This window comes from Apodemus sylvaticus, chromosome 2, assembly GCF_947179515.1.
Source record: "Apodemus sylvaticus chromosome 2, mApoSyl1.1, whole genome shotgun sequence".
In the NCBI taxonomy this organism is placed as follows: domain Eukaryota; kingdom Metazoa; phylum Chordata; class Mammalia; order Rodentia; family Muridae; genus Apodemus; species Apodemus sylvaticus.
The window spans coordinates 12,102,653-12,126,328 of record NC_067473.1 but is presented as its reverse complement, the minus strand read 5'-3'; the positions used below and the strand labels follow the sequence as shown (position 1 = coordinate 12,126,328).

The 23,676-nt window shown below is 35.8% G+C and overlaps 1 protein-coding gene across 1 annotated transcript in view; it reads left to right on the top strand.

Moving 5' to 3' along the window:
* Positions 1-22,950, top strand: part of Sema3c (semaphorin 3C) — a 155,894-nt gene extending 132,944 nt beyond the window's left edge. The window contains exons 13-18 of the mRNA XM_052173113.1: positions 2,078-2,166; positions 4,997-5,038; positions 8,219-8,376; positions 14,143-14,210; positions 16,536-16,666; positions 19,636-22,950. Of these exons, the coding sequence (XP_052029073.1) occupies positions 2,078-2,166; positions 4,997-5,038; positions 8,219-8,376; positions 14,143-14,210; positions 16,536-16,666; positions 19,636-20,049 (902 nt within the window). The 3' untranslated portion in view covers positions 20,050-22,950. The remainder of the gene's footprint in view (positions 1-2,077; positions 2,167-4,996; positions 5,039-8,218; positions 8,377-14,142; positions 14,211-16,535; positions 16,667-19,635) is intronic.
* The last annotated feature ends 726 nt before the right edge of the window (positions 22,951-23,676 follow it).

Here is a 23,676-nt window from a genome sequence, read left to right as displayed (position 1 = left end):
GAATGCAAGTAGTCCTTACACACTAAAGTAAGGAGCCAGAAAAGGTTGTGACATTTATCATACATAATGTCAATCAGATTCGACACTCCCACTCTTGCCTTGATTTTTCTAAGCCCTTGAAGACCACATATACAACAGGAGCATCTTCATAAATGTGCATGCATGTATACACAGAGACAGAAACACACACATACACATACACAAACAGACATGTTGGGGGAGGAAGCACACATCTTTTTCTAACATGTCATACTCTCATAATTTTCTAATTAAAACTTTTGGTTATATGCAATTTTTCTGGATAACTCCATTGATCATTTTGATGGGTAGTCTTTGAAAATGAGGAACATCTGTAACCACATTCATCCATTTTCCATTACAACATATTTGTATAGCATCTCTAAGAGGTTCCTTAATTCATCACCTGGGAAGATTCTAAGGGAGCTGCTCAGAGAAGGGAAACAATGTGAGTTTGCAAATTGCACAAGGCATATTCAATGCTTTGGAACCACTAGTAATTTTTGGTTGGTTTTACACAGTTGGCACTCACAGAATGACCTTGAACACTTCTGAAGTCACACTCCCATGTGCTACACCCTGCTAAGATTAGTGCTTGTACTAGCAAACATGAGGCCTTACTGTTCTGCCTAGCTTTAGTAGTGTTCTTTCTTTTTCAAATCATTCTATTGGTTTGTACCATTTTGTAAGTCATGATTTTTTTTAAATTAAGAACTTTTGTAAATCTTTTGGTAAGATTCATAAAATATGAATTGTAAACACAAGTATAATTTTTTACATTAATGTAACTTATTGATAGACTTAAACCAATGATAGATATTAAGGTTTAAGATTTGTGTTATTAAAAATACCTCACAGTTTGCTAGGTAACTCATCTTGTGGACATTTCTCAAATAAACTTGTAAAAACCATCTTATCTGTTGAGGATGATAGATAATTGTAAATTATAAATTCACAGTTGCAACTGAGAATATTTATAACTTGATATTTATGATCCATTTTATGAATTATTCTAAGAGTTACTTATTTTAACTAATAATTACATTTTTCTTTACCAAAGTACTTATAGTTTTTTTTTCATACTCTCATTATTAAATCTCAACTAGTCTTCTTAGATCTATAATTCATGTAACTGGTAAAGTAAAATAACCACATGTATAAAAGTGTCTGCATGACTTTATAAAACAATCTGAATTATACATATCAGCTTAGAAACCATTTTTTTTGTAAGAATCATGATTATTCAATACGTCTATGGGATACAAGAACATTTTTATTGGGCCATGTAATTTCAAAATTTCCCTTATATCTTAAGAACACACTAATAAATATTGTCAAACAATAAGTAAAATCTTATCAGTATGATTATTTCATAACTTTTTTTAGCCAAAAATAAACCACAATTATTTTTCTCATTTCAACTGCACATTGTAATGTATTTTACACTGTAATGTAATTTTAGCTTGTGTAAACTGATAATCAACATTTGTTGTCCAGGACTGATGACTTTATACTATTTTGATAGCCAAACATTTCTACTCGGATTTCCTCAGATATGTAAACCAAAACAGATTAAATGTTAACAAAATGATAGGATATCATTTTATAATGTTGGCTTGGGGAAGTAGGAATGTTTTTACCAGCAAAACTTAAGACTTCCTGTTATATTTCAAGAATATATACCTGACACACAAGTTCTTTTACAGATTTATGTATGTATAATTTTGTGTTTGTGTGTGCATACAAATGTGCGCACACACACACATATATACACACATATATGTGAATATGGGTTCCTGATGACAAACTTTTGAAAACATGCGGATGATGTTTATAAAGACATATTTCTTCTTGGAGAGCTGTGACTCAACACTAAGCAAAATATAAGATTCCATATTTTTCTTTTAGCTGTATAGATTCTCAATTTAAATACATGGTATTAGACAGAAATTCAGTGTATTATAAATGTTTAATCTGTTTGAGGACTAGACTCTTGTATTAACAATATTCTGAGTCTGAAGGCAATATTCTATAGCATCTCCACCTCTCTCCCATCTAGATCGGGGCACTGTGCAGAAGGTCGTGGTACTTCCTACCAACAGCTCTGTCAGCGGGGAGCTCATTCTGGAGGAGCTGGAAGTCTTTAAGGTTTGGTTCCTTCTACTGTCTATCTCATCACATGCATGATGACATCATTCCTTTACTCTCGCCAGTAAAAATAGCTAATAAAAGATTAAATAAGCAAATGTAATAAATTTTAAGAGTAGGAAAGCATCAGATAAAAGGAGAAATAGAGAACAAATATTTTCGTGAAGTATTTTCTTATACTTCAAGTTATCTCAACATAAAAGGCTGACATTTTTTACCAGCTATCATCACAACTCAAAGAGATTTGGTCATCATTATTTTTAAAATATGAGCCCTTCTTGCCAAGGTCTACGGGAGCCTGTAATGAAGGAGGCTTTATCACTCGCTTCACATGCCACTATAACCCGAATGCCTTCACATTAGTGATTATATATATGCTTCCTCATACTTTCACAACCAGTCATTTCAAGAAAAGCTGCTGTTGTTTGATTGCTTTCCACTCAAACACCACGCTGGTTAAATAAAACCAACGTCCCTTCTTGGTACTTGAAGCTTTATGTTCTGGCTGTTCCTGAGATTCCACAGTATTGTACTCCTTTTATCTTGGGTTTTTAAAAATGAAATAGAAAAAAATCACAACGTGTACACTGGAGAATTTCACTTCATTAAGATCTCTGCCATTCATGACACTGGCCAAGACACCCCTTCCGTCTGCATAACTTAGACAATCTCTCTGACTATAGGCTGACCTCCAGCCTACTTAATTTCCCAAGTGCTACAATAACAGCCTGAGGCCATCATACTCTGCTGCCTGTTCTTCAGGTATGGGAACTAGCAGAACTAATCTGTACTGGTCCTACCTAGCTGCTTCCTTCCTAGCATAACCACTGCTCCTTTATAATGATCTTTATCTGGAAGCTTGGGGAAAACACAGCAAAAAAGAACTGTAAAGAAACCTTAGTGAGGAAACCTGTCTTTCATAAACCATTCTTTGCAGCAATGCCAATTAAGAGACATGGGATCCCAAAGAACAGAGCCAGAGGATTTTAATCGGTAGTACCTTGGAACTCCCAGAAGTAGACAATCTCTCACCATTTAAGTTTTGCTTAGCTGACTTGACTCAAAACAAATTGTCTCATTAAAATCATTATTGTGCTCACTGAAGCTATTGGTTTCATAAACATCTAATTGCTTAAGAAACAACACTGGTAGATTTTGCAATTACATTTTACAATTGAAGAATCAAACAATAAACAGAGTGCAATATCAGTTGGAGATTCTCCAACTACTATCCAGTGTAATATTATGCTTATAATTTTTAATACTTGATTCTAATTTTCAGTAGGTTCTTTGTGACCATCACACTAAGATAAATACTGACTGTATCTATCCCAGCAGCAGTTTGGTTGCTTGGCTTTGTAACGAAATAGAATGTTTCACTGCTTTAACTAAAATTGTGTTACATAGTATACCTTTTTTTCATGCAACCAACTAGGAACAAGTTGATGTTTCCTGAAGATACTAAAAAGTTATATAATACAAACACTTCATTTTTAATACTTAAGTATCAGTTTTGGTTATCTGGAAATGTTTAATGAAGTGAGTTTGACACAAGTCTAAATATATATATTATGGAAAATCTGTAAAGATGTGTGTGTTATTCTGATCAAGTGAGAACTATGTATGGACTGGTACATGATTTGTTCTGTCTTTATCCTCAAGCAAAAAGAAACTCCTAGTGGAAATACACAGTCACACTTCATGTGTGGGACATCATTCAAAAAGGTGTTTGAGTTTCCTTACTGATGTCTGTGTGGCTGTTGACACAGCAGAGTCAAAAGCCACTATTGGCAACTGCAGTAATTGTCTTTGGCATGTGTTTGTCTCACATTTTTGAGGTGAGATAAAAAAAAATCATTGGGTGTGCATGATATATTATGATGGTCATGTAAGTATAAAATAGATTTAAGTAGAAAATATCCTTAGTTAAGTCATATGGGCATACTGCAGAAATATCAGTGTAGTGTTTCTAAAGAATAGGAGGAGGTATTACTCAGCACAGAACCATAAACTCCTCTTTAATCCTATATTCATGTTTCTGAAGGTGTCTAGTTTCTTTTAGCTGAAATTGAAGTGAGGTACATTGAGCCATTAATTCAGTAACTGTAAATCGTCACATATGTTGCACATGTGTATGTGAGTATGTTAATGAAGGATAATATAAATCATATCAACTGAAAGTAAGCGACACTACCATTGTCCATTTTAAATGTTAACAAATATATGCAACCCAAAGGAATTAGAATGGTGACAAGAATTGGATTTGGGAGCTTCACCCTTCCTGAATTAATCATGGATCAGCATCAGAATATCAGAAATTTAACTTTAAGTTTAAAATTAAATGAAGTAAAGTTCTCAAGTGGCTTTCAGAAGGATTAGCATTGCAGAAAATCCTTTCACAAAAGACACTTATAGCTATGTAGGTGTTTGTTTTTACCGATGAGAATGCTATAGCTTGGTTAGCTATACCAGGTCTTTCTGAAACAACTCTTGAGAGGTGAATAGTAACAACTCGTGCAGAGTTTTCCCCACCTCAGCCTCCTCCTGCACAGATCCAATGCTCAAGTCAATGTTCAAAATACTCCTTTCACTGATCTCCTTTGTCCATTTTCATTTAATGCTCTTGTCATTAATGCATAATAATTGTACTTCTTTCAACTTTAAACACATGTTATATGAATCTATCTGTAGTCTCAAAGAAGAAATACACACTACAGAGAGTATATGCACTGGAAAAAATGACTTTTAATTTTTATACAACTGAAACTTTACATACAAACTGCTTCTAAAGATTAAATGAGCAAGTAATGTACATTTTCTAATCCTTTAGAATCATGTTCCCATAACAACAATGAAAATCTCATCCAAAAAGGTAAGAACTGTTTTGTGTCATGTTCTATGAATAATAAAATATTCTAATTATGAAAGCATGTTTTTTAACTTCTGAAAGACTAGTTTAATATTGACAACCATCAAGAATCCTCTCTAATTTAACATATACCTCACTCTCTGTTAGTGAAAATTGAATGTTTGCATCAAAGCTAATGAGAGCAGACCATATATACAAAAGGCATTCCAGCTTTTTATATATGCTATATCCTCAACTATAGCGGTGTTTCTATTCTAATAAAAATCAATATTTAAAAGGAATGAGCATAGTATTTAAGCTGCGATAATGTCAAGACATCCTTCTCAGGGGCTAGAATGAATAATCTACCCACTTCTGATTTCCTGCCAGCTTTATATCTTTGAGAGAATCATGCGATGTTATTTCTTATGGGTTATGTATGTCTATAAAACCCTTAGTGTACCCTATCTAAGGGATGTGGATTTGGAAAAGTACTAAGTGATGGTGATTATCAAGAATTAAGTTAACCTAAGTTTCTTAAACATACAAATATTCAATTATCACAAACAGGAGATGGGATTCTAACTTTTCATGTCTGTTATGCACCCTGCTCCAATTCTCAAAGCCTCAAGATCTAGCACCCTACAGTCAGGATGAGTTATCTTTACTTGTATTTTAATCTCAAATTGACTATAAATTACAGGGAAGTTGTTTAACTTCACTGACCTAAGTTTCTACATCTAGAAAGCAATGACTTTCTCACAAATGATGTATGTAAATTATCTAGAATAAAATGGCACTAGCTAGTGCTGTCTCTAAGAACCTTGGGTTCTATTTTTCTTGGAACAGGGACTAAAGATGTTAGATGTTTGAACAACTGACTTTATAATTGCATTGCTCTTTGCCATATCCAACATACTAGACATGATGTGGTACTCGTAGTCAGACTTCTGATCTTTTCACTTGACTGAGTTTTATGAGAACAAATAAATATGACATAATGGAGTTAAAGATCTCATCTGTAAAAATGTTTGCATGGTGCATAACAAACATTTTCCCAAGTAACAAGAAGTCATTTGTCATTTTGCTAATGTCCTATGGAGTTGATCTCAAGTCAGAATTGTCTTTGAAGCCAGCAGGGAAGTTTTTTGTTTATGATGGCTTAATGGAAAGACACAATATAGAAGCAAGATTCAAAGTCCTCATAGTCATTTGTGTGGCATCAGAGTCATATATAAAATGTATCTCAATGTCTTTATAGGTCATTTGTTATGTTGGTTTTCAACATCTTATACTGCAGATGGCTTAAACTATTTCAATGAGGCAGTGAATGTCACAGCTAGGGTAATAACTTGGTTTACTGAACATCTTTGGCTTCGCTAAACATTTTATTACTTTCTGAGGTGGGAAGACTACAGTTTGTGAAGAGAATGTTATACCTGTTTAGTTATGAAATTGCTGTCTTTCTTAGTACTCAAATTATTAAATCATACATCTTGTACCTCTGTTTCTTTCAATTTTACTCTTTGTACCCAACTGCAAAATATTGACATTACTAAAAATTTAAAGTACATAGAATAAAACCATGCTTTCTCATTTTTCAAATAAACTAGGATTGTTAAAATATTTTAATGAGTCTGATACTGTCAATTGCCTCTCTTCTTTAGATACATGTTTAGTTAGGCAATGAACACTATTGGAATAGAACGTAGAGGCCTCCTGCACACTAAGCATGTTCTACCACTGAGCTTCATCCCCAAGCTCCTTTTTTAACTTTTCATTTTGTGGCAAAGTCTCATTAAGTGCCTGAGGTGGTCTTGTGAAGTCACTCTGCAACCAGGAAAGCCTTGATCTTGTCACTTTTCTGACTTAACCTCCCAAGGAATTGTAATTACATAGTCTGTCATAGGGTCCAGTGGTAACCATTTATGTCCAGTGTTCCTGGGTGAATTATAATTGACAAAACACAGAACATGCTGTTGTTTTCTCAAGATGTAAATGAATATATAGAAATCCATCAATTTCAGACAATTTCTCAAAATTCAATAAACTTGAATGTTAGACACAATAGACTGAGATATTTTTCCTGTGATTGGAACTGAAACTTACAGATTGATTGTTCATTGCTATTTTTCTCTTTTGTTGTAATTAATCCATAGTCATTGCCAATTCACTTCTGAGCATTTTATTATCCCTGGGACATTCATGTTATAGAAGAACACTATAACACATGAGTAAATACAGAATATTAAATTCTCAAATAATTAGTAAAATGTGTTTTTAAAATTTTCTCAATATCTTACAAATGAAGGGGGTAAACTAATTTTTTTTTACTCTGGGGTAAATAAAATTGATAGACAAAGAAGAAACTGTGAATCATATTTAAATGCAAACCTTTATATTAGGGCTGGTCAGATGACCTTACTAGATAACAAGAGGCTACCATGGGCTCTACTGTACCACAGAAGGGAGAGGAGGATGGAAGCTTTTCACCACAACTCCAGGTGCAGTAACTTACTCAAAGGATTATGGAACAGTGGAATACAGAAGGATACCCAGTATCCTCCTCTGGCCTGTGTGTGAGAACACAGGCACACACACACACACACACACACACACTGATGTGTTCATGTCACATGCATGCACATCCAATCCAAATACCCCCACATAACAAATAACTACATTTTCCAAATAATCTAAAAATAGTATTAATAAGAAATGTGTTACTTTCAAATACATGTATCCAAATGTTTTCACTTTAAATATGTCTGATCATCTAGAAGATTTTTCCTTCTGAACAAACCTGCCTTTTATTTCAAAATTGACTTGTGCTGTTGGACTTTGAGATTGTGAAAGCTTCCTCGTCATTCGCTAAGAGACAGCAGTCAAAGGAAAACGAAAACATCGTAATTTAAATCTGCACTAAATAGGTCAAATCTTAGAGAACAATGAACTCCAATGTTTAAAACCTATTACCATTCTACATGGTACACTAAGAGGTATTATTTTAGCAGAAAGTGGTAATGTTATAGGCATATAAATGTAGGAAAATTCTGTTTATTTTGGCTTTATCCTCTCCTTGCTTCTTGTTTTGAGTCTGTTTCTAAAGAAATCCATGGGTTTGTGGCCATATATTAAAATGTGTTCGTGCTGAAAGTCTTAATTTTTAACATCTGAAATAAGTCATCCTGATTCTTCTTACAGCAACAGTTGTATGTGAGCTCCAACGAGGGGGTTTCCCAAGTCTCCCTGCATCGCTGCCACGTCTACGGCACAGCCTGTGCTGACTGCTGCCTGGCAAGGGATCCGTACTGTGCCTGGGATGGCTACTCTTGCTCTAGGTTCTACCCTACAGGGAAGCGGTGAGTGCCAACCCTGCATGGGAAAACCCCAGTGTACCCCACGTGTCTTCAGGGCAGACATAGTTAGGTTCTATGGCCAGTTTCACTTTAAAAGGCAGTACAAAATGAAGCCACGTATACCATTGCATACAGCCTTCCAGGGAAAGAGATGACATACATTATGATTTGAGGTTCTCATCTTCTTCCTGGGAAAGTCAGGCTCTAGGACCCATCAGACATAGGAGGTGGCATTTTGAGCTCTGTCTTCATGACTCTCTATATTTTCCTACAACAAAGTTTTTGAACTTCATATAATTAGTAAATTATACAGATTAATTTCAAAACTTAGTGTTTCAAGTAGAACTACCTGTGCCATTCTAGCAAAGCTAAACACCTGGCTTGTTTTCCAAACCTAGTTGTACATGCTTCTACCTATTTGAGCAGTCAATGCATAATTGCTGGATAGTATAAGCATTCTAGGTAAGATTACCCCAGTCTCAGAAAAAATTAAAAGCAAGTTGGAAGGTATTTCCAGTGAAAACACTGATTAGATATCAATGAACATACAGACCTCAGAGATAGTTGAGTTCCTAAACATTTAAAATATTTTTTGTGAAACAGATTATTATAACAACCCTGTTAAAGTTTTATATCAACCCTATTAAAAATTAGTGGGGGATACAGATGACTAAAGACTTAAGAACCACTGAACTGTCCAGGAAAGCATTTCAGATTTTAATTCTTTGTTACATTTTTATTATTTAAAACCATTTTTAATTTTAATTTCTTGGATTTGGTTTTTTGAGACAGGGTTTCTCTGTATAGCCCTGGCTGTCCTGGAACTCGCTCTGTAGACCAGGCTGGCCTCGAACTCAGAAATTCGCCTGCCTCTGCCTCCCATTTTTAATTTTAAATGTATTCTGATCATATCTTCTCATTTCTCATGTCCTTTCAGATCCTCCATCCTACCCACCCAACTTTAAGTTTTTTCTTCAAAAATTAAATTCAATTCAACAATAAAACCCGGAATACAAAATAAAACAATGCCCTATAAAAGCAAACAAACTGTAACTAAATGGAAACACACACACACACACACACACACACACACATACACATGTATAAACAACTTTGGCAACCATTATAGATGGCTTTTAAGCTGTATGAGACCCTTTCATATATCAAGGGCATCTTGTCACTTTTTGTCTGCTAATTCACCAGTATTTATCTTGAAATAAATCCTTTTCAGACACTGTTGTAGAAAAATATCTGTAAAATATGAAAAGCAACATCAAAAATTAAAAATCTGTGTTTGGGTATAAAATATTCTCAAGAGAGAAGATAGACCACAGATAGAGAAGGTTACCAGTTTGTCAAATAATTACAAGGTATCTGGATGGAAAAGTGAAAAGAGGGTTATATTATGTAGGAAGCAGCTTCTGAAAGGTAGAGAGGACAGTCAGAGAGAGCCATGGTTGGCACAGAAATGTGAAACCAGGACAAAATGTGAGAAGGGCAATACCAAGACATCCTCTGGAGGAATAGCACTCTAGAAATGTGCTATCAGACATTCAAAAGAAAACACCCAAGATCATGACAGGACAATGAAAGGAGAAGGAAGACTAGAAAGAAGTTTGCAATGCCAGATAATGAGGACTATATCAGTAATTTATTGGAACTCAGTCTTGTTGTTTAGAATGGAAATAGAGATGACTGATGGATTTAGGATGACATACTGACACCATCTGACTATTGGCTCCCAACACAGGCTGGGTGTTGCTTTCATTGGAGTAATGGCCTTGGAAGCAGTTGGAACAGAGCAGGAGGACAAAGGATCCAGACGCGGGTTATACTCTAGGTCACATATAGGAGTGGTTTGCATGGATGGCAGAGGGAGAGGTTGCAAAAGAGTGCTCTGAGTTTGTACACTCACAGAATCATTTTGTTGTCGGTGTGAGGGCTTAGAGAACTAGAGAAGTCAAGAATTCCCAGTTTCTGAACAGCAGAGCAGTAGGGAATGCCTATTGTCTGAGAGTTGACCCTGTGAAAGGATCAGGTAGGAGGGAGAAAGAAGATATCAAAGCACATAGGTCTATGAGCCACTCCAGCAAGGCTATGGAGTAGCGAAGGAAGGGTGAGTCTCAAGGAGAGAGGAGTGGCCTGGACTAGATCTCTCTTTCTTCCATGCTTGAGGTTGAGGAGGACCCCATGGTTAACCCAGAGGCTTGCTTTCTCCTCAAATACTCAGTGTTCTCCTGTATTTGTCATAGGAGTTGGACAGGAAACCCTTCACTTCTATCAGCTTTCTTTCCCAAGCAATTGTTTTTATTTACACTGGCCAAAGAGGCGAGAACCTGAAAGAGGCATGTGAGGGACTCAAATTTCAAACATAATCTCGAATAAATTTGATTTTTATGGCTACCAGCAGATTTTTCAACAATATTTGTTTTGTAGTTTAAATATAATAAAAGTAGTATTTTGAAAGTGTTCCCACAGTTTTTGACCAGGTGACACATTTTTCTTCCTAAGAGTTCTAGAACTAAGTATGGTGTCTCTAACACCAGAGTTAGAGTCCTGACCATTTGGACAGATTTAATCCCAGACAAAACTCATACATGATACTTTCTAAAGAACAAAGTAAAGTGGGAATTATAAATAAGATGCAAGCAACAGCGTGTATGTAAATATATAAGCTTGTAACGTGAGAGAGCAGAAGGCAGAGACCCTTCCTTGCAAAGACTTTGTCCTAGGCTGACAGGAATCTTTACTTTTCACATAAGCAATGCATCTCAAGTGAAACTTTATTCCATATGAGTAGTATTAACACATATTTGTGATTCATTTTACATTCTAGATGTCTTAGCAGGCTGCCTCCGCTATTTCAAATCCAGTTACATTTTCTAAGATTCGTACTGCAGCCTGGTTTCATTTTGCCATTCGACTGCCACAAACCATAAATTTAGTCGTGAATCTGTATATACAAAGTATTGCAACTGTCTTACACTGATTGCTCTTCCTTTTGTGCCTAGAATTCAAACATACGTGCTGGCTAAAAAATAAAGTAGCAGTTATCTCATATTCTACCCCAAAGACCTATAAAATGCAAAACATACCTGTACATGTGTGTGCACGTGCACATGCACATACACACAAAGATGGGGGGGGAGATGATCTTACCAGTATTTATAGCTTACCCATATTTCTTTTTGGCTAGTACAAGTTTCACTAAAATTATCTATATTCTTTAAATATTCCAAAATATTTTCAACTTAAACATGCTTGCTGAATGTAAAGTGTTTTTAGAGAAGGAGTTGATTTAGTCTCCCTGTTTTGAAGACCCAGATTAAATGATAGTTGTGCAAAAGACCATTTTTTAATATTTTCAGGATTCATTTCCTTTTCTGTTGGTATTATCTGTTGCAAACACTACATAGATAAATGTATTGTGACTAAAGAAAAATTTACATTTTACATATAAGCAGAGAAGTACAGTCACAGCCAGAAAGCAAAATCCATACATTTACACAACATTAAATATTGTCTAAACGATTTTTTATTTTGAAATAATTAGGTATATAGTAAACAATACATAGTTTTTCTCAATATCTGTGTGTATTATCTTGAATTCAGGCAGATAGTAAATGTAAGATAGGATAACCAGTTCCATCTTTATAAACATCTTTTCTGTGAAAGTAGAAAATGATTTCATTGTTTATCCAAAAGAATTGAGACTAATGATGAAACCTCAGCAAATTGAGCCAAATCCCAAATCCTACATGTAATCTAATATCACGCTCCCTACCAGCATGGCTCTGTTACACGCCAGGAATGTTTTCAAGGGAACTGACACATCCCAAAGGCTCTCACTGATCTCATCATTTGAAAAGAGTTATAACACGGTTTTTTATTTGAATGTCTGGAAGTTGATGTGGCAAGTTCTCTTTGCCTAGTTTGAGAGGTTATGCACTGTAAATGAGAAGCAACCCATGGTGGTGACTACAGGGCAATAAATTTATACATTGTGAGTGATATTGAATGTCTAGAAACTGAGAGTGACCAGGTGAGCAGTAAGAACACTCACAAAGTGTTCTTTTAGTTTATGTTCCCAAGATGTACAATAGAAAGCAGTGCAAATACAAGGCAGGAAAACCAGAATAGGATGTTGATTATATTTCATTACATAAGAGTGAATGGTATGTCTGCTATTCTGTGTGAGAGAGAGATACTATACACATATAAAATTGAATGGGACAATTTAAAAATCAATCTTTCTATTAAGATATTGGTGGAAGGCACAAATTGCATAACAAATGACTCCCATTAAGAAGTATAGAGAGGGTCCTGATCCTGGAAAGGATTGATCTAGCCTTGGAGGGGAATATAAGGACAGAGAAAAAGGAGGGAGGTGATTGGAGAATGGATGGAGAGAAGAAGGTTTATGGGACATATGGGGAGGGGGCATCTGGGAATGGGGAAATCAATTGGAATGTAAACAAAGAATATAGAAAATATAAATATTAAAATGAAAAAAAAGATATTGGTGAACATAATGTACCTATCCTTTTTTATAATTTTACATGGAGATTTTTAAGCTATGGCTGACTTAGAGATTTATACAGCTTTGTGTGTTTCATTAGCACTGTGGGCATTTTTATTTCTATTAATTTTGATTAATACATGATCATCTGACCAAGATATTAGGACTTACCAATTAATCAAATTAAATACTATTCTCATTCATAAACCATTTAGCTCTGTGATCCCAATATTTAAAGTGAGGGTCCGTATGACTTTCAGTGTTGGCTGTATATATCTAGCTGCTCTCCTCTCCATTATGATTTGAGATTAACAGATCACATGAACCTGAGTCGCGCACAGTGAAATCCATAATGAGCAAATCCCAGACAATTTATATAACTAATCTTCCATGACAAGGGTTCCAGCTCAGTTTTAAAAATGTTTTTCTATTAATAGGTTCCTAGCAAAAAATCCATTTGATTTGGAGCAGAGTAAACCTTAAAAATCTCCTACTAAGCTTTTTGGGGGATAGAGAAACTATTACAGCTTATACATTTTATGATATTAAATAAATGTTAATATCTTTAACATGAGAATATTGCTATTAATAGGGTAAGGCATCATATCTATAATTTTCTAGCATTTTTCATATATATTCATATATCTTTGTTCTATTATACTCTATAATATATATGTATACTTGTATGAGAAAATACAGCAAATATAAAAATATGTACATAAACATTCTAGAATTCACTGTACACATATCTCCATGTTTGGAAACCTGAAAATCGTTTAAGTAAAAGGTATTTTCCTTTGTATTTGGCAATCCTATTTATGTTTCAAAAGAGTTTAAAACATCTATAGACTTTTAAACAAAAGCATGCTTATTTGAGGAATGCTTTTATAAGAAGAAAATGTTTATTGTTTAGGTGTTTTCATTTTAGTGCATTTTGGATTAATAGCTATGAAATAAAACTTGATGCCATTATTTAGACTATCTAGCATCAACTGGGGATTTTGTGGCTGTATGCGCACAGATGATTCAGGGAGAGGCACTGAAGAGATGTCAAGGAAAAACGGGTCCCACCTATCAGTCAGGCTCTAGGCATGGTCAGATACCTGAGTGAGATAAGGAGACCCCCCTAATCTGCTCTCTACATTAAAGCCCGGGCAAACAGAAGGCTGACATATTTAAACAGGGCTATTTTTAATGTGGCCTAGTTGTCACTAATGCCAAATCTTTTAAATACTTTTCTGCACTTACAGGAGGAGCCGAAGACAAGATGTGAGACACGGGAACCCACTGACACAATGCCGAGGGTTCAATCTGAAAGGTACGAGAAGAGAGGAAGCACTCATCTCATCGGGGTGCACAGTAGCAGCATTCTGTGCCTTGTTTAGTCAGGGATCTTCACCATGGCATTCACTTAGGAATATGTCATCCTAAGTTGGTGAATTATTTGTTAATGATAATTAAACTCTTCATGTGAATACTGAACTACAAAGCACAAGTGTTCTGCAGCAATCGGCTGCCTGTGTGTGAGCTGGTAGGTCTCACATACAAATGGAAACACAGATTTTCTTAGCTACTTGTTTCTTTCTGAGGCAAAAGTTTTAATTTTGAAATTGCCTAACCATACAGTTAACACCATTTTATTGAAGAAAACATCTACAACTTTAGTTATTTTGAATCATCTGTTTAGAACAATCACAGTGCATAACAACCTGCCAGGTATTGTATGATGATTACTGTCTTCCAAAACTTAACCACAGAATTTGTTGACAATTCACTAATCATTCCCTGTCCCCTAGTGTCTGCCAGGAACTGTCCTCCCATCCTAAGAGTCTCAGTATTCCAGAGACTTTGTATGGTGGGCTCACACAGGAACAGGTCTCCCCTCCTAAGAGTCCCAGTATTTCAGATACTGTGTACAATGGACTCACACAGTATCTACGAAGATTTGTTTCACTCTTTTCATGTTTTCAATCTCTTTAAAAGACATGAATTTTTCCTATTTATAGAATTCATTATATGTTCATAGCACATTTTATTTATTTACTTATCCCTTTCTAGAGACATATACTATTCCCAATCCCATAGATGTAGACAATAAACCTTCAGAGATCCAGGCTGAGACTCAATCGCAGGCCTGTGTCCTGTTCGACAGTTAACCCAACCTTGCCTCATTGTCCTGACAGAGAAAGTCCATTTTGTTAAACTATCCCTTGATCGCTTTCCTCTTCCTCAAACAGCTCTTCCTCCTGGCCGCCTCATGCAGCAAGCATGTGGCTTTAAAGATCAAGCTATATTGAAATTTTCATGTAATAAACCTTATAAAATTAAAATCACAACAGCAGCTGGAGGGAAGAGTGTCAGTCAGGTCTGCAGCCCCAGCAGTCAGGTCTGTAGCCCCAGCAGTTCTGAGCTAGGGAGGAAGACTCCCAGTTACCACACATTTGAGCCTGGGCCTTCATGTAGTAAAGGATGCCATTCCTGCTCCTTACTATGGTAGCTACAAGATATCACTACGAGGTAGACATTTATTTCATCGTTTTATACCTCTAAATCGGGGGAATGCATCCATTCTGCATATGCTATGCACGAAGCATATTTACAGAACATTATGCCAGCTCCTGTTTATAATGTCCCTTTTGACAGTGGTGAGAACAGTGACATTTGACATACTGTCAAATATCTGTGCTGACTTTGAGCTTTGGCTCAAGGGCTTTCTTGTGATAATCTCATTCATTGTTTAAAACCTATACCAACATCAGTCTCTATCTCTGATTTATAAATAAAGTATTCTGTTGCTCATTTAACGTCTGTCTTGTTTCAGCAAGTGCTTTATTTGCTGTAAAGCTTTTATTGAAGTTTTAAAATGTTATATTCTGTTGCTCATTTAACGTGTGTCTTGTTTCAGCAAGTGCTTTATTTGCTGTAAAGCTTTTATTGAAGTTTTAAAATGTTATAATCTACTGTTTAGAAATGGAAAAATTGAGCACAGAGATGGTGCAAGTCTCATGTTACACAGCCGGTAGTATGGATGCACAGGAATTTATCCCAAGTTCTTCTTACTCAAAAGCCTGGCTACCCAACCATCGCATCACACTGTGGACATTCTACACTTTCTGGTTGAGCTTCTTCTATTCCACACTGAGTATTGTTTCATGGATGGCATGAACCAAGATCCCATTTTACCTGGAGCTTCAAACAGCATTCACAGTATATTTCTTCATATAGTACACACACACACACACACACACACACACACAAGTGTGTGTGTATGTATAGATATTGTACATATTATATTCCTTTATGACTCATACACACACTTTCACAACTGAGAACATCTAACTAAAAGGCTATTATAATTACATAATCATATAATAATTAGATAACTAAAGCTACATTACAATCCTCAGTGCAGAGCAATAAATGTGTACCAACACAACTTTAGGTAATTTAGTAGGGTCTGTTTTACTTTACATTTAAAAACTGCTAGAGCGTACAGAAACATTTTCTCTAATGAGTAGCTGTGCCTACTCCCTTTTCGTGACAGCCATCCTGAGCACAATCTTAGAGACAGAAGCATTCGCAGAGAAGAGTCATCACTGAAATCAGTTCTCTCTCTCTCACTGCTGTGATTTTTGCTTTTCAGCATACAGAAATGCAGCTGAAATTGTTCAGTATGGAGTAAGAAATAACAGCACTTTCCTTGAGTGTGCTCCCAAGTCTCCGCAGGCATCTATCAAGTGGTTGCTGCAGAAAGACAAAGACAGGAGGAAGGAGGTGAGTGGCCGCCCCCGCATCCCCAGCCATCCATCATGGCTGTAGAAGGAGCACTAAATCACCATTCCTCAGGGGGGCACAGATGAAACTGGGAAGGAGAGACATAGAAACATCCTCTTATGTCAGTGGCATGTCAAGTGCCATCCCCTTTAAAATCTTTTGTCCTTAGAGTTGAAGGATTAATTAGAAATGCTCTCTGAGAGCCACAGCTATAGCCTAGTGTTTGGAACAAGAGTGCAAGTGTTAAGACACAGTCAAAAAAGAAGCATTTGTGAAAGATACACGATGTCTTCAAATCCAGAAGCTAAGACTGCATACAACAGCACCTTTGTGTGACTCACAAAATAAAAGGACCTTTAAAAATGTTCCATTTTCCTCCACAAGAAATTCCATTGAACATTAATTCTTTGAAGCAAGGAACATTTTTCTGCTGTGTGGTCATGTTTCCATTGCATTAGCATTCATGACCTTTATATGTTATTCAGGTAATTTATGTGACCAGTGTATATGAGGCCATTGGATTTATTTATTAGTATGAAAAAAGTCTCCTAGATTTGCAAATAAATACATTTCTACTCTAAAATTTCAATTATTATAAAGAAATGTTTGAAAAGGATAACATTGCAAATTGACATATTGACACATTGTAAATGCTGAATTCAATAATATTGTTATCACACTGTCTTCACAATTGAGAAGAAAAAATTACATGCACATATATACAGCCCCTAATTCTGAAATTGCATGTTGTTAATACGCTATCAGTTTTGATGGAGCCAAGTGGAAATTGGACAAGGTCCTGCATTTATGTGGGTTCGAATTAGGTGATTTTATTCCTGTGCATTGTTAATTCAATCTACACAAGTGCACAAAACTGAAGACTGTAGTAGGCAGATACTCTCAAAATGACTGGGACCTCAGTTCCACAGGAAAAAAGATGGCCAACTCTCACACTTGCCTATTCAAACGTGTTACGTAGTCTTTCACAACTCTGAATTTCATGAAGCTGAAGCATTAAATTATAGGCTGATGACCATTTACACAAATGGACATTCAATTCATTGGGAGTAAGGACAGGGGGGATGGACTTTAGACCTCCCTATGTTCTCTGAATTAGTTTAAATTTTGTACCAGGGATTTTGTAGAGAAGTTTGATTCCCTGTACCCACACCAGGAAGCTCACAAACTCCTGTAATTCCAGTTTCTGGGAATCCAAATCACATTGATTTCTGCAGGCTGGCACCTTTAGGTACATGACACATAGTAACTCAATCCAAATGCAATCCTTGACTTGAATTTTTTTTAACCTTGAAAAGTATTTTTGTACAGAGCTTTTGTAATGTAAAAATATTTACCTGTAGTGCATCACCTCTCTCAATTTTGGAGATATTTCTGTTTTTGTTGAGAGAGAGAGAGAGAGAGAGAGAGAGAGAGAGAGAGAGAGAGAGAGAGAGAGAGAGAGATTCCAGAATATAGATGTCATCAAATTTCCCTCCACATGGACTCTCATTCTCTTCACTGACAACACAAAACCTACAGTTGTAAACCAAATTGATCTCATGTATGTAGCCAATATCTATCCATTGATCTCTTTCCATTATACACTTTATAGTGACTCAACATTACCACATGTTTTATTACATTGTAGAAATGACATTTTCTTGAAAGTCTTGTAATGTCCTTGCAACTTATTTTTAGACATTCTATAGTGTGTGACACCACTTGGGCAAGACCATTGGAAGTATTCAAAACCCTCTCTCTCTCTCTCTCTCTCTCTCTCTCTCTCTCTCTCTCTCTCTTTCATTTTGTGTGTGTGTGTGTGTGTATGTGTGCTGAGAATACTTATTGAAATAAAAAGAAATGAACCACATCATATCTGTTTTGTGCTTATACAAGTGAATAATTTTGCAAATATAAAAATAATTTTAGGACTAGATGCCACATAAGAGTTCCATTAATATAACTGTTTCCTATGAGTCAGGTACAAAACAAACAAACAAAAAAACACAAACTAAGAAAAAAACCAACCTATTAATTTTGTGTTTGTGAAGAATGAAACTACTTTTGGCTAAAGAGAACTGCCTTAGCTAAGGTTACTATTGCTATGATGAAACACTGTGACCAAAATAACTTGTGGGGGGGGGGTTAATTAGCTTACACTTGCATATCAGTGTCCATCACTGAAGTAAATCAGAAAAGGAGCTCAAACAGGGTAGAAGCCTAGAGATGGGAACTGATGTAAAGGCCATAGAGGAATGCTGCTTACTGGCTTGCTTCCCTTGGCTTGCTCTTTCCCTTCCCTTCCCTTCCCTTCCCTTCCCTTCCCTTCCCTTCCCTTCCCTTCCCTTCCCTTCCCTTCCCTTCCCTTCCCTTCCCTTCCCTTCCCTTCTTCCCTTCCCTTGCCTTCTTTTTCCTTTTTCTTGCCTTCCCTTGCCTTCTTTTTCCTTTTTCTTGCCTTCTTTTTCCTTTTTCTTGCCTTCTTTTTCCTTTTTCTTGCCTTTCCTTTCCTTACCAGGGATTAAGCATTATTTTATTTTTAATGTCATAAGAGATATAATGAAAAGAGTACACATCAGTTTAATGCATTTTTCTTCCTTTCATTTATTATTTTTGTCTCATACGGTACATACTAACCATAGACTTATGGAAGCATCTTCTCAGTTGACGTTTCTTCCATTCAGATAACTAGCTTGTGTCAAGTTGGTATAAAACTAGTCAACACAGAAACACATTTTCCCATTGTGTCTTACTTTACTATGTCTTTGTTTAGTGCCCAGGGGACAAGATTATACATTGCAGAGAAAAGTGTTATGTGCAGTGGATATAACCATAATGTTGTATACTTTGAGAAGGAAGATCCTCAATGCTATTGCCTAGTTGTGAAAGTCAACCATGTATTGTATATGTTGACTGTGTTATGCTAAAAGCGTAGTCTTCCATTTGGGACATTCACTGTATTTCTCTCATAGGTTAAACTGAATGAGCGCATTATAGCCACTTCCCAAGGACTACTGATTCGCTCTGTTCAAGATTCTGACCAAGGACTCTACCACTGCATTGCCACTGAGAACAGCTTCAAACAGACCATAGCCAAGATTAACTTCAAAGTTTTAGATTCAGAAATGGTGGCTGTTGTGACAGACAAGTGGTCCCCATGGACATGGGCTGGCTCTGTGAGGGCTCTACCCTTCCATCCAAAGGACATCCTGGGGGCATTCAGCCACTCGGAAATGCAGCTCATCCATCAGTACTGCAAAGACACCCGACAGCAGCAGCATCTGGGTGAAGAGCCACAGAAGATGAGAGGGGACTATGGCAAGCTCAAGGCTCTAATCAACAGCAGGAAAAGCAGAAACAGGAGGAATCAGCTTCCAGAACCATAAAACCTTCATCCATGGAGTTTTCCTTCCAGGAACAAATGCTCTGTCTTCACTAGTCAACTATTAAGTAAAATCTTGTGCTTCACCCATGAGAAATTCCTGAAAAAGCAGGAGACTCACTCTAAAGTGCGTTCTCAGTGGACAGAAATGAGCATGCATTTTCTTGTATGATACAGACTATGATACAGACTAGCACTAGACATGTCATGGTCCTCATGGTGCATAGAAATATTTAACTTATCCCAGATTTTATTTATATCTTTATATGTCTTTTCTTCAACAACAATGCAACAGCAGAAGCAGAACTGTTACACCCTTGGTTGAGCGAGGGCCATAAATTACCCTGTGCTGTTTCTTCTATGCTCTAGGGGTTTAGCTTTCTAATTGTCACTGGTTTTTATACATGACAATGAATTCCGGTTCATGATTTTCACATAGCAAATGTCATAGAAATGCGTGTGACATCCAATGTCTTGTAGGTTACACAAATGACAAGGAAGACAGTATCCAGATGTTACGTAAAGTCAAGAGCAACTCATAAAGAGAAAGTGATGAGTTCATAAGCTTCCTGTGATTTATGTTCTTGCTTGTTCCTTTGTTTAAGATTTCAAGATGTATCAGTTGCTGATACCTGCCATCAATCTTTGTTCTCTTGTTTCAGAAAGACAAAACGAATAGCCTGTACTATTCAGGCCTTTGATGGAGAGCTATCAGTGAGACATTGGCATTTCTACTGTTATGTTATCATCTTCCAAACAAAAGCACTTTGTTTTTTGGAAGTTATTTAAGTTATTATAGACTTGCATAAACTCTTGCATTATTTAATTGATTTACTGTTTTGGTTTTAATCTCCTAGCCTACCTGAAAAATTAAAGAAAACAGGGATGCAACATTATTAAAACATGCAACTTTTCCATGTAGAGTGGAGCTATCCAAAAGAAAAAGGGAGATGAAAGTATACAATTTGCCATGTAAAGGAATTAGTAAAATGTAGCTTGTTTTCCACATTAGGGTTCAAATTCTAGGAGTGATTTATATATTGGAGAAACCAGTTTCACACACCTTACTGGTTTTTCAGGCAAGTATCATGATTTGTAAACATATCTGTGATGGGAAGGTTATTATTACATCAAGAAAGAAAATCACAACAAATTATAAAGAAAACAGACTTCTTTTGAAGAATAACTATTTTCACCCAGACACTTTTTTCCACTTAAAATACTTCTTTAGGAATGTTGATACACATGTTCAGGGACCTGTGTAATCACTGAAAAATTTTAGTACTCTCTTGTAATTATATACTTGGATTGTTTTATGAGAAAATTATAATACTAAGATTAGTTTCTACAATTTAAAGGGATAAAAGATAGGAGTCTTTCATTTGTGTCTTTTAGTTAAACAACTTTCATTTTATTTAACTTCATTTTAATACATTTGTATTTTCAGATAAAAAGAGAAATTTTACCAAACATTATTGAAACACACTTCTTATTAACAGTTCATCTAGAACATAATTAAAGGGGATCTACATCATTTTATAATGCTATGGACAAAATTCCAGGAAGTAAAATTATGGATAGGTGTGTAAGTTGGTAGTAGACTACATGCTTAGCACACACAAAGGCCTGGCCTCAAACAGACAGAAAGGAAGAAAGATGCTGAGGAAGGAGGGCAGGCAGGACAAAAAACAAACTGACTGGAAAGAAGGAGGGCAGGAAGTAGGAAAAGAAGGCAAAGAAAGGTGGAGGGAATACATTCATTATCAGAAGATGTAAAAGAAAATGTTAGTTAAATGATCTGGTGTTCTAAGGGTGCTCTTGAGTGTTACAGAAAACAGCAGTTAAAAGAGAGAGCATAAATGAACCCAAATGTTACAATAATCTATAGTGTTAGCATATGCAAACTGATAGCATGTATAAAATGTTCACACTTTGGCTTTTGTTATACACATAAAAATAGCAGTGTGTTTACGTGCAATGCTAACACCATCCTCTGTGTTTGTAATTAAGCTTTTGTATGAACAGAGCTAAAATAAAGTGACTTCCACGGCACTGTTACCCTTGCTCCACTAAGCTTCAAACTGCTGCTCACTGGTGTTTAGTTCTATGCTATTATTTGTTCTATTTAATACCTCCTGTTGTTTTTTTAACCATAATTGCATTTTAAATATTCAATTATTTTCCTTTAAAGATAGAGAAATTACTGTTCAGTGTAACCCGGCCAAAAGTAAAACATATGTATTTCTCAAAGACATAATTGCTACATGTTGAATATGGGTGATAACTTGGTTTTATTTTGTTTACTTGGGAAAATTAATGATTTAACCTGTTTTTCTTTTGTACATAGTACATGAAATTACCTAGAAATGCACTTTTTCCCCAAAATGTAGGTTCGTGACTAGATTTAGCATGATGAAGCTGTCTTTACAGTGAATGCTCACCCTGTGTAGAGTAAGCAAACGATGTAGTTAGCACATGAGAATTTAATTAGATGTTGAAAAAAATCATTTGTCTGGAAAATAAAACATTGAACTCCCACAAGGATGTCTTTCACTTTTCTTTTTAAGGTGGCATGTGTTAATGTGACAGAATTATTAAAGAATTATTTATTCAGTGTTAGAAAAGCAAACCATTAAATACTTCAGAATTAACAAACAATGTATACATATTTCTATCTTTTAGACCAGCAGCCTTCATTCAAGTCCAAACTTGAATCCATCCAGAGCCATCCACCTCTATGCATATTCATAAAAAATATTAGCATATGCAAATAGATACATCTTTAGGCTCAGTATTTTATGTTTACCATGCATATGTAAATTATTCATAATATATCATGTGTATAATTTGAAACAGTTATAGTTTGGGAATGTATACAAATAAATCCACTCTACCTACATTTTAATTCCAGGCTCATGATTTTATTTTGAGAAAGATTTTGTGTTTCTCTCTACCTCAGTATTCTGCATAAGTCCCCACCTGGAAAGTTTTTGGACAGAACACATTATATATGCACATGTTTTTAAAATGTTATGACATGGCCATATTTGCTAGAACAATAAGGAGTATTTGAATTCTATGTGAAATTCAACATCAGTCTTTCAGGAAGAAAATCTGTGGTCAAAGGATCAGCTGGTCGCTTTACAAGTAACAAAGGCATTTATAAACATGGGAGAAGGAAGCCCCAAACCAGCACATACAATTCATCTGAGTGAGGGGAGCATCGCCACTTTGTTCTGTCTGTTCCAGGGGAATCTACCTACATCAACACGAGTCTTAAGAAACAAACTAGCTGAAGCAGCTCCTGAAACAAGATTGCTCAGCTTTGCTTTGATTGTCTTATTGTTCTTCAGTTTCCTTATGAATTAAAAGATGCTCTTTAAAAAAGTAATTCAATGTGCTTAAAAAGAAGCTTTGATATATTTCTGATCGTTTATGCTTCTTATCTAAATGAAAAAAATTAAGGAAACAAAGAACAGTTGCTGACATGTTTGGGGCTAGCCAAAGCCAGGAGAGGCAGCCAGCTTTGCTGTGTATTTAAGACTGTTAAAAGCAAAAAGTCTAGACAAAGACATAACAAGACCAAGCAAAACAGAGTGCCTGTTTAACTGGATATTCAGAGGCTGTGGTG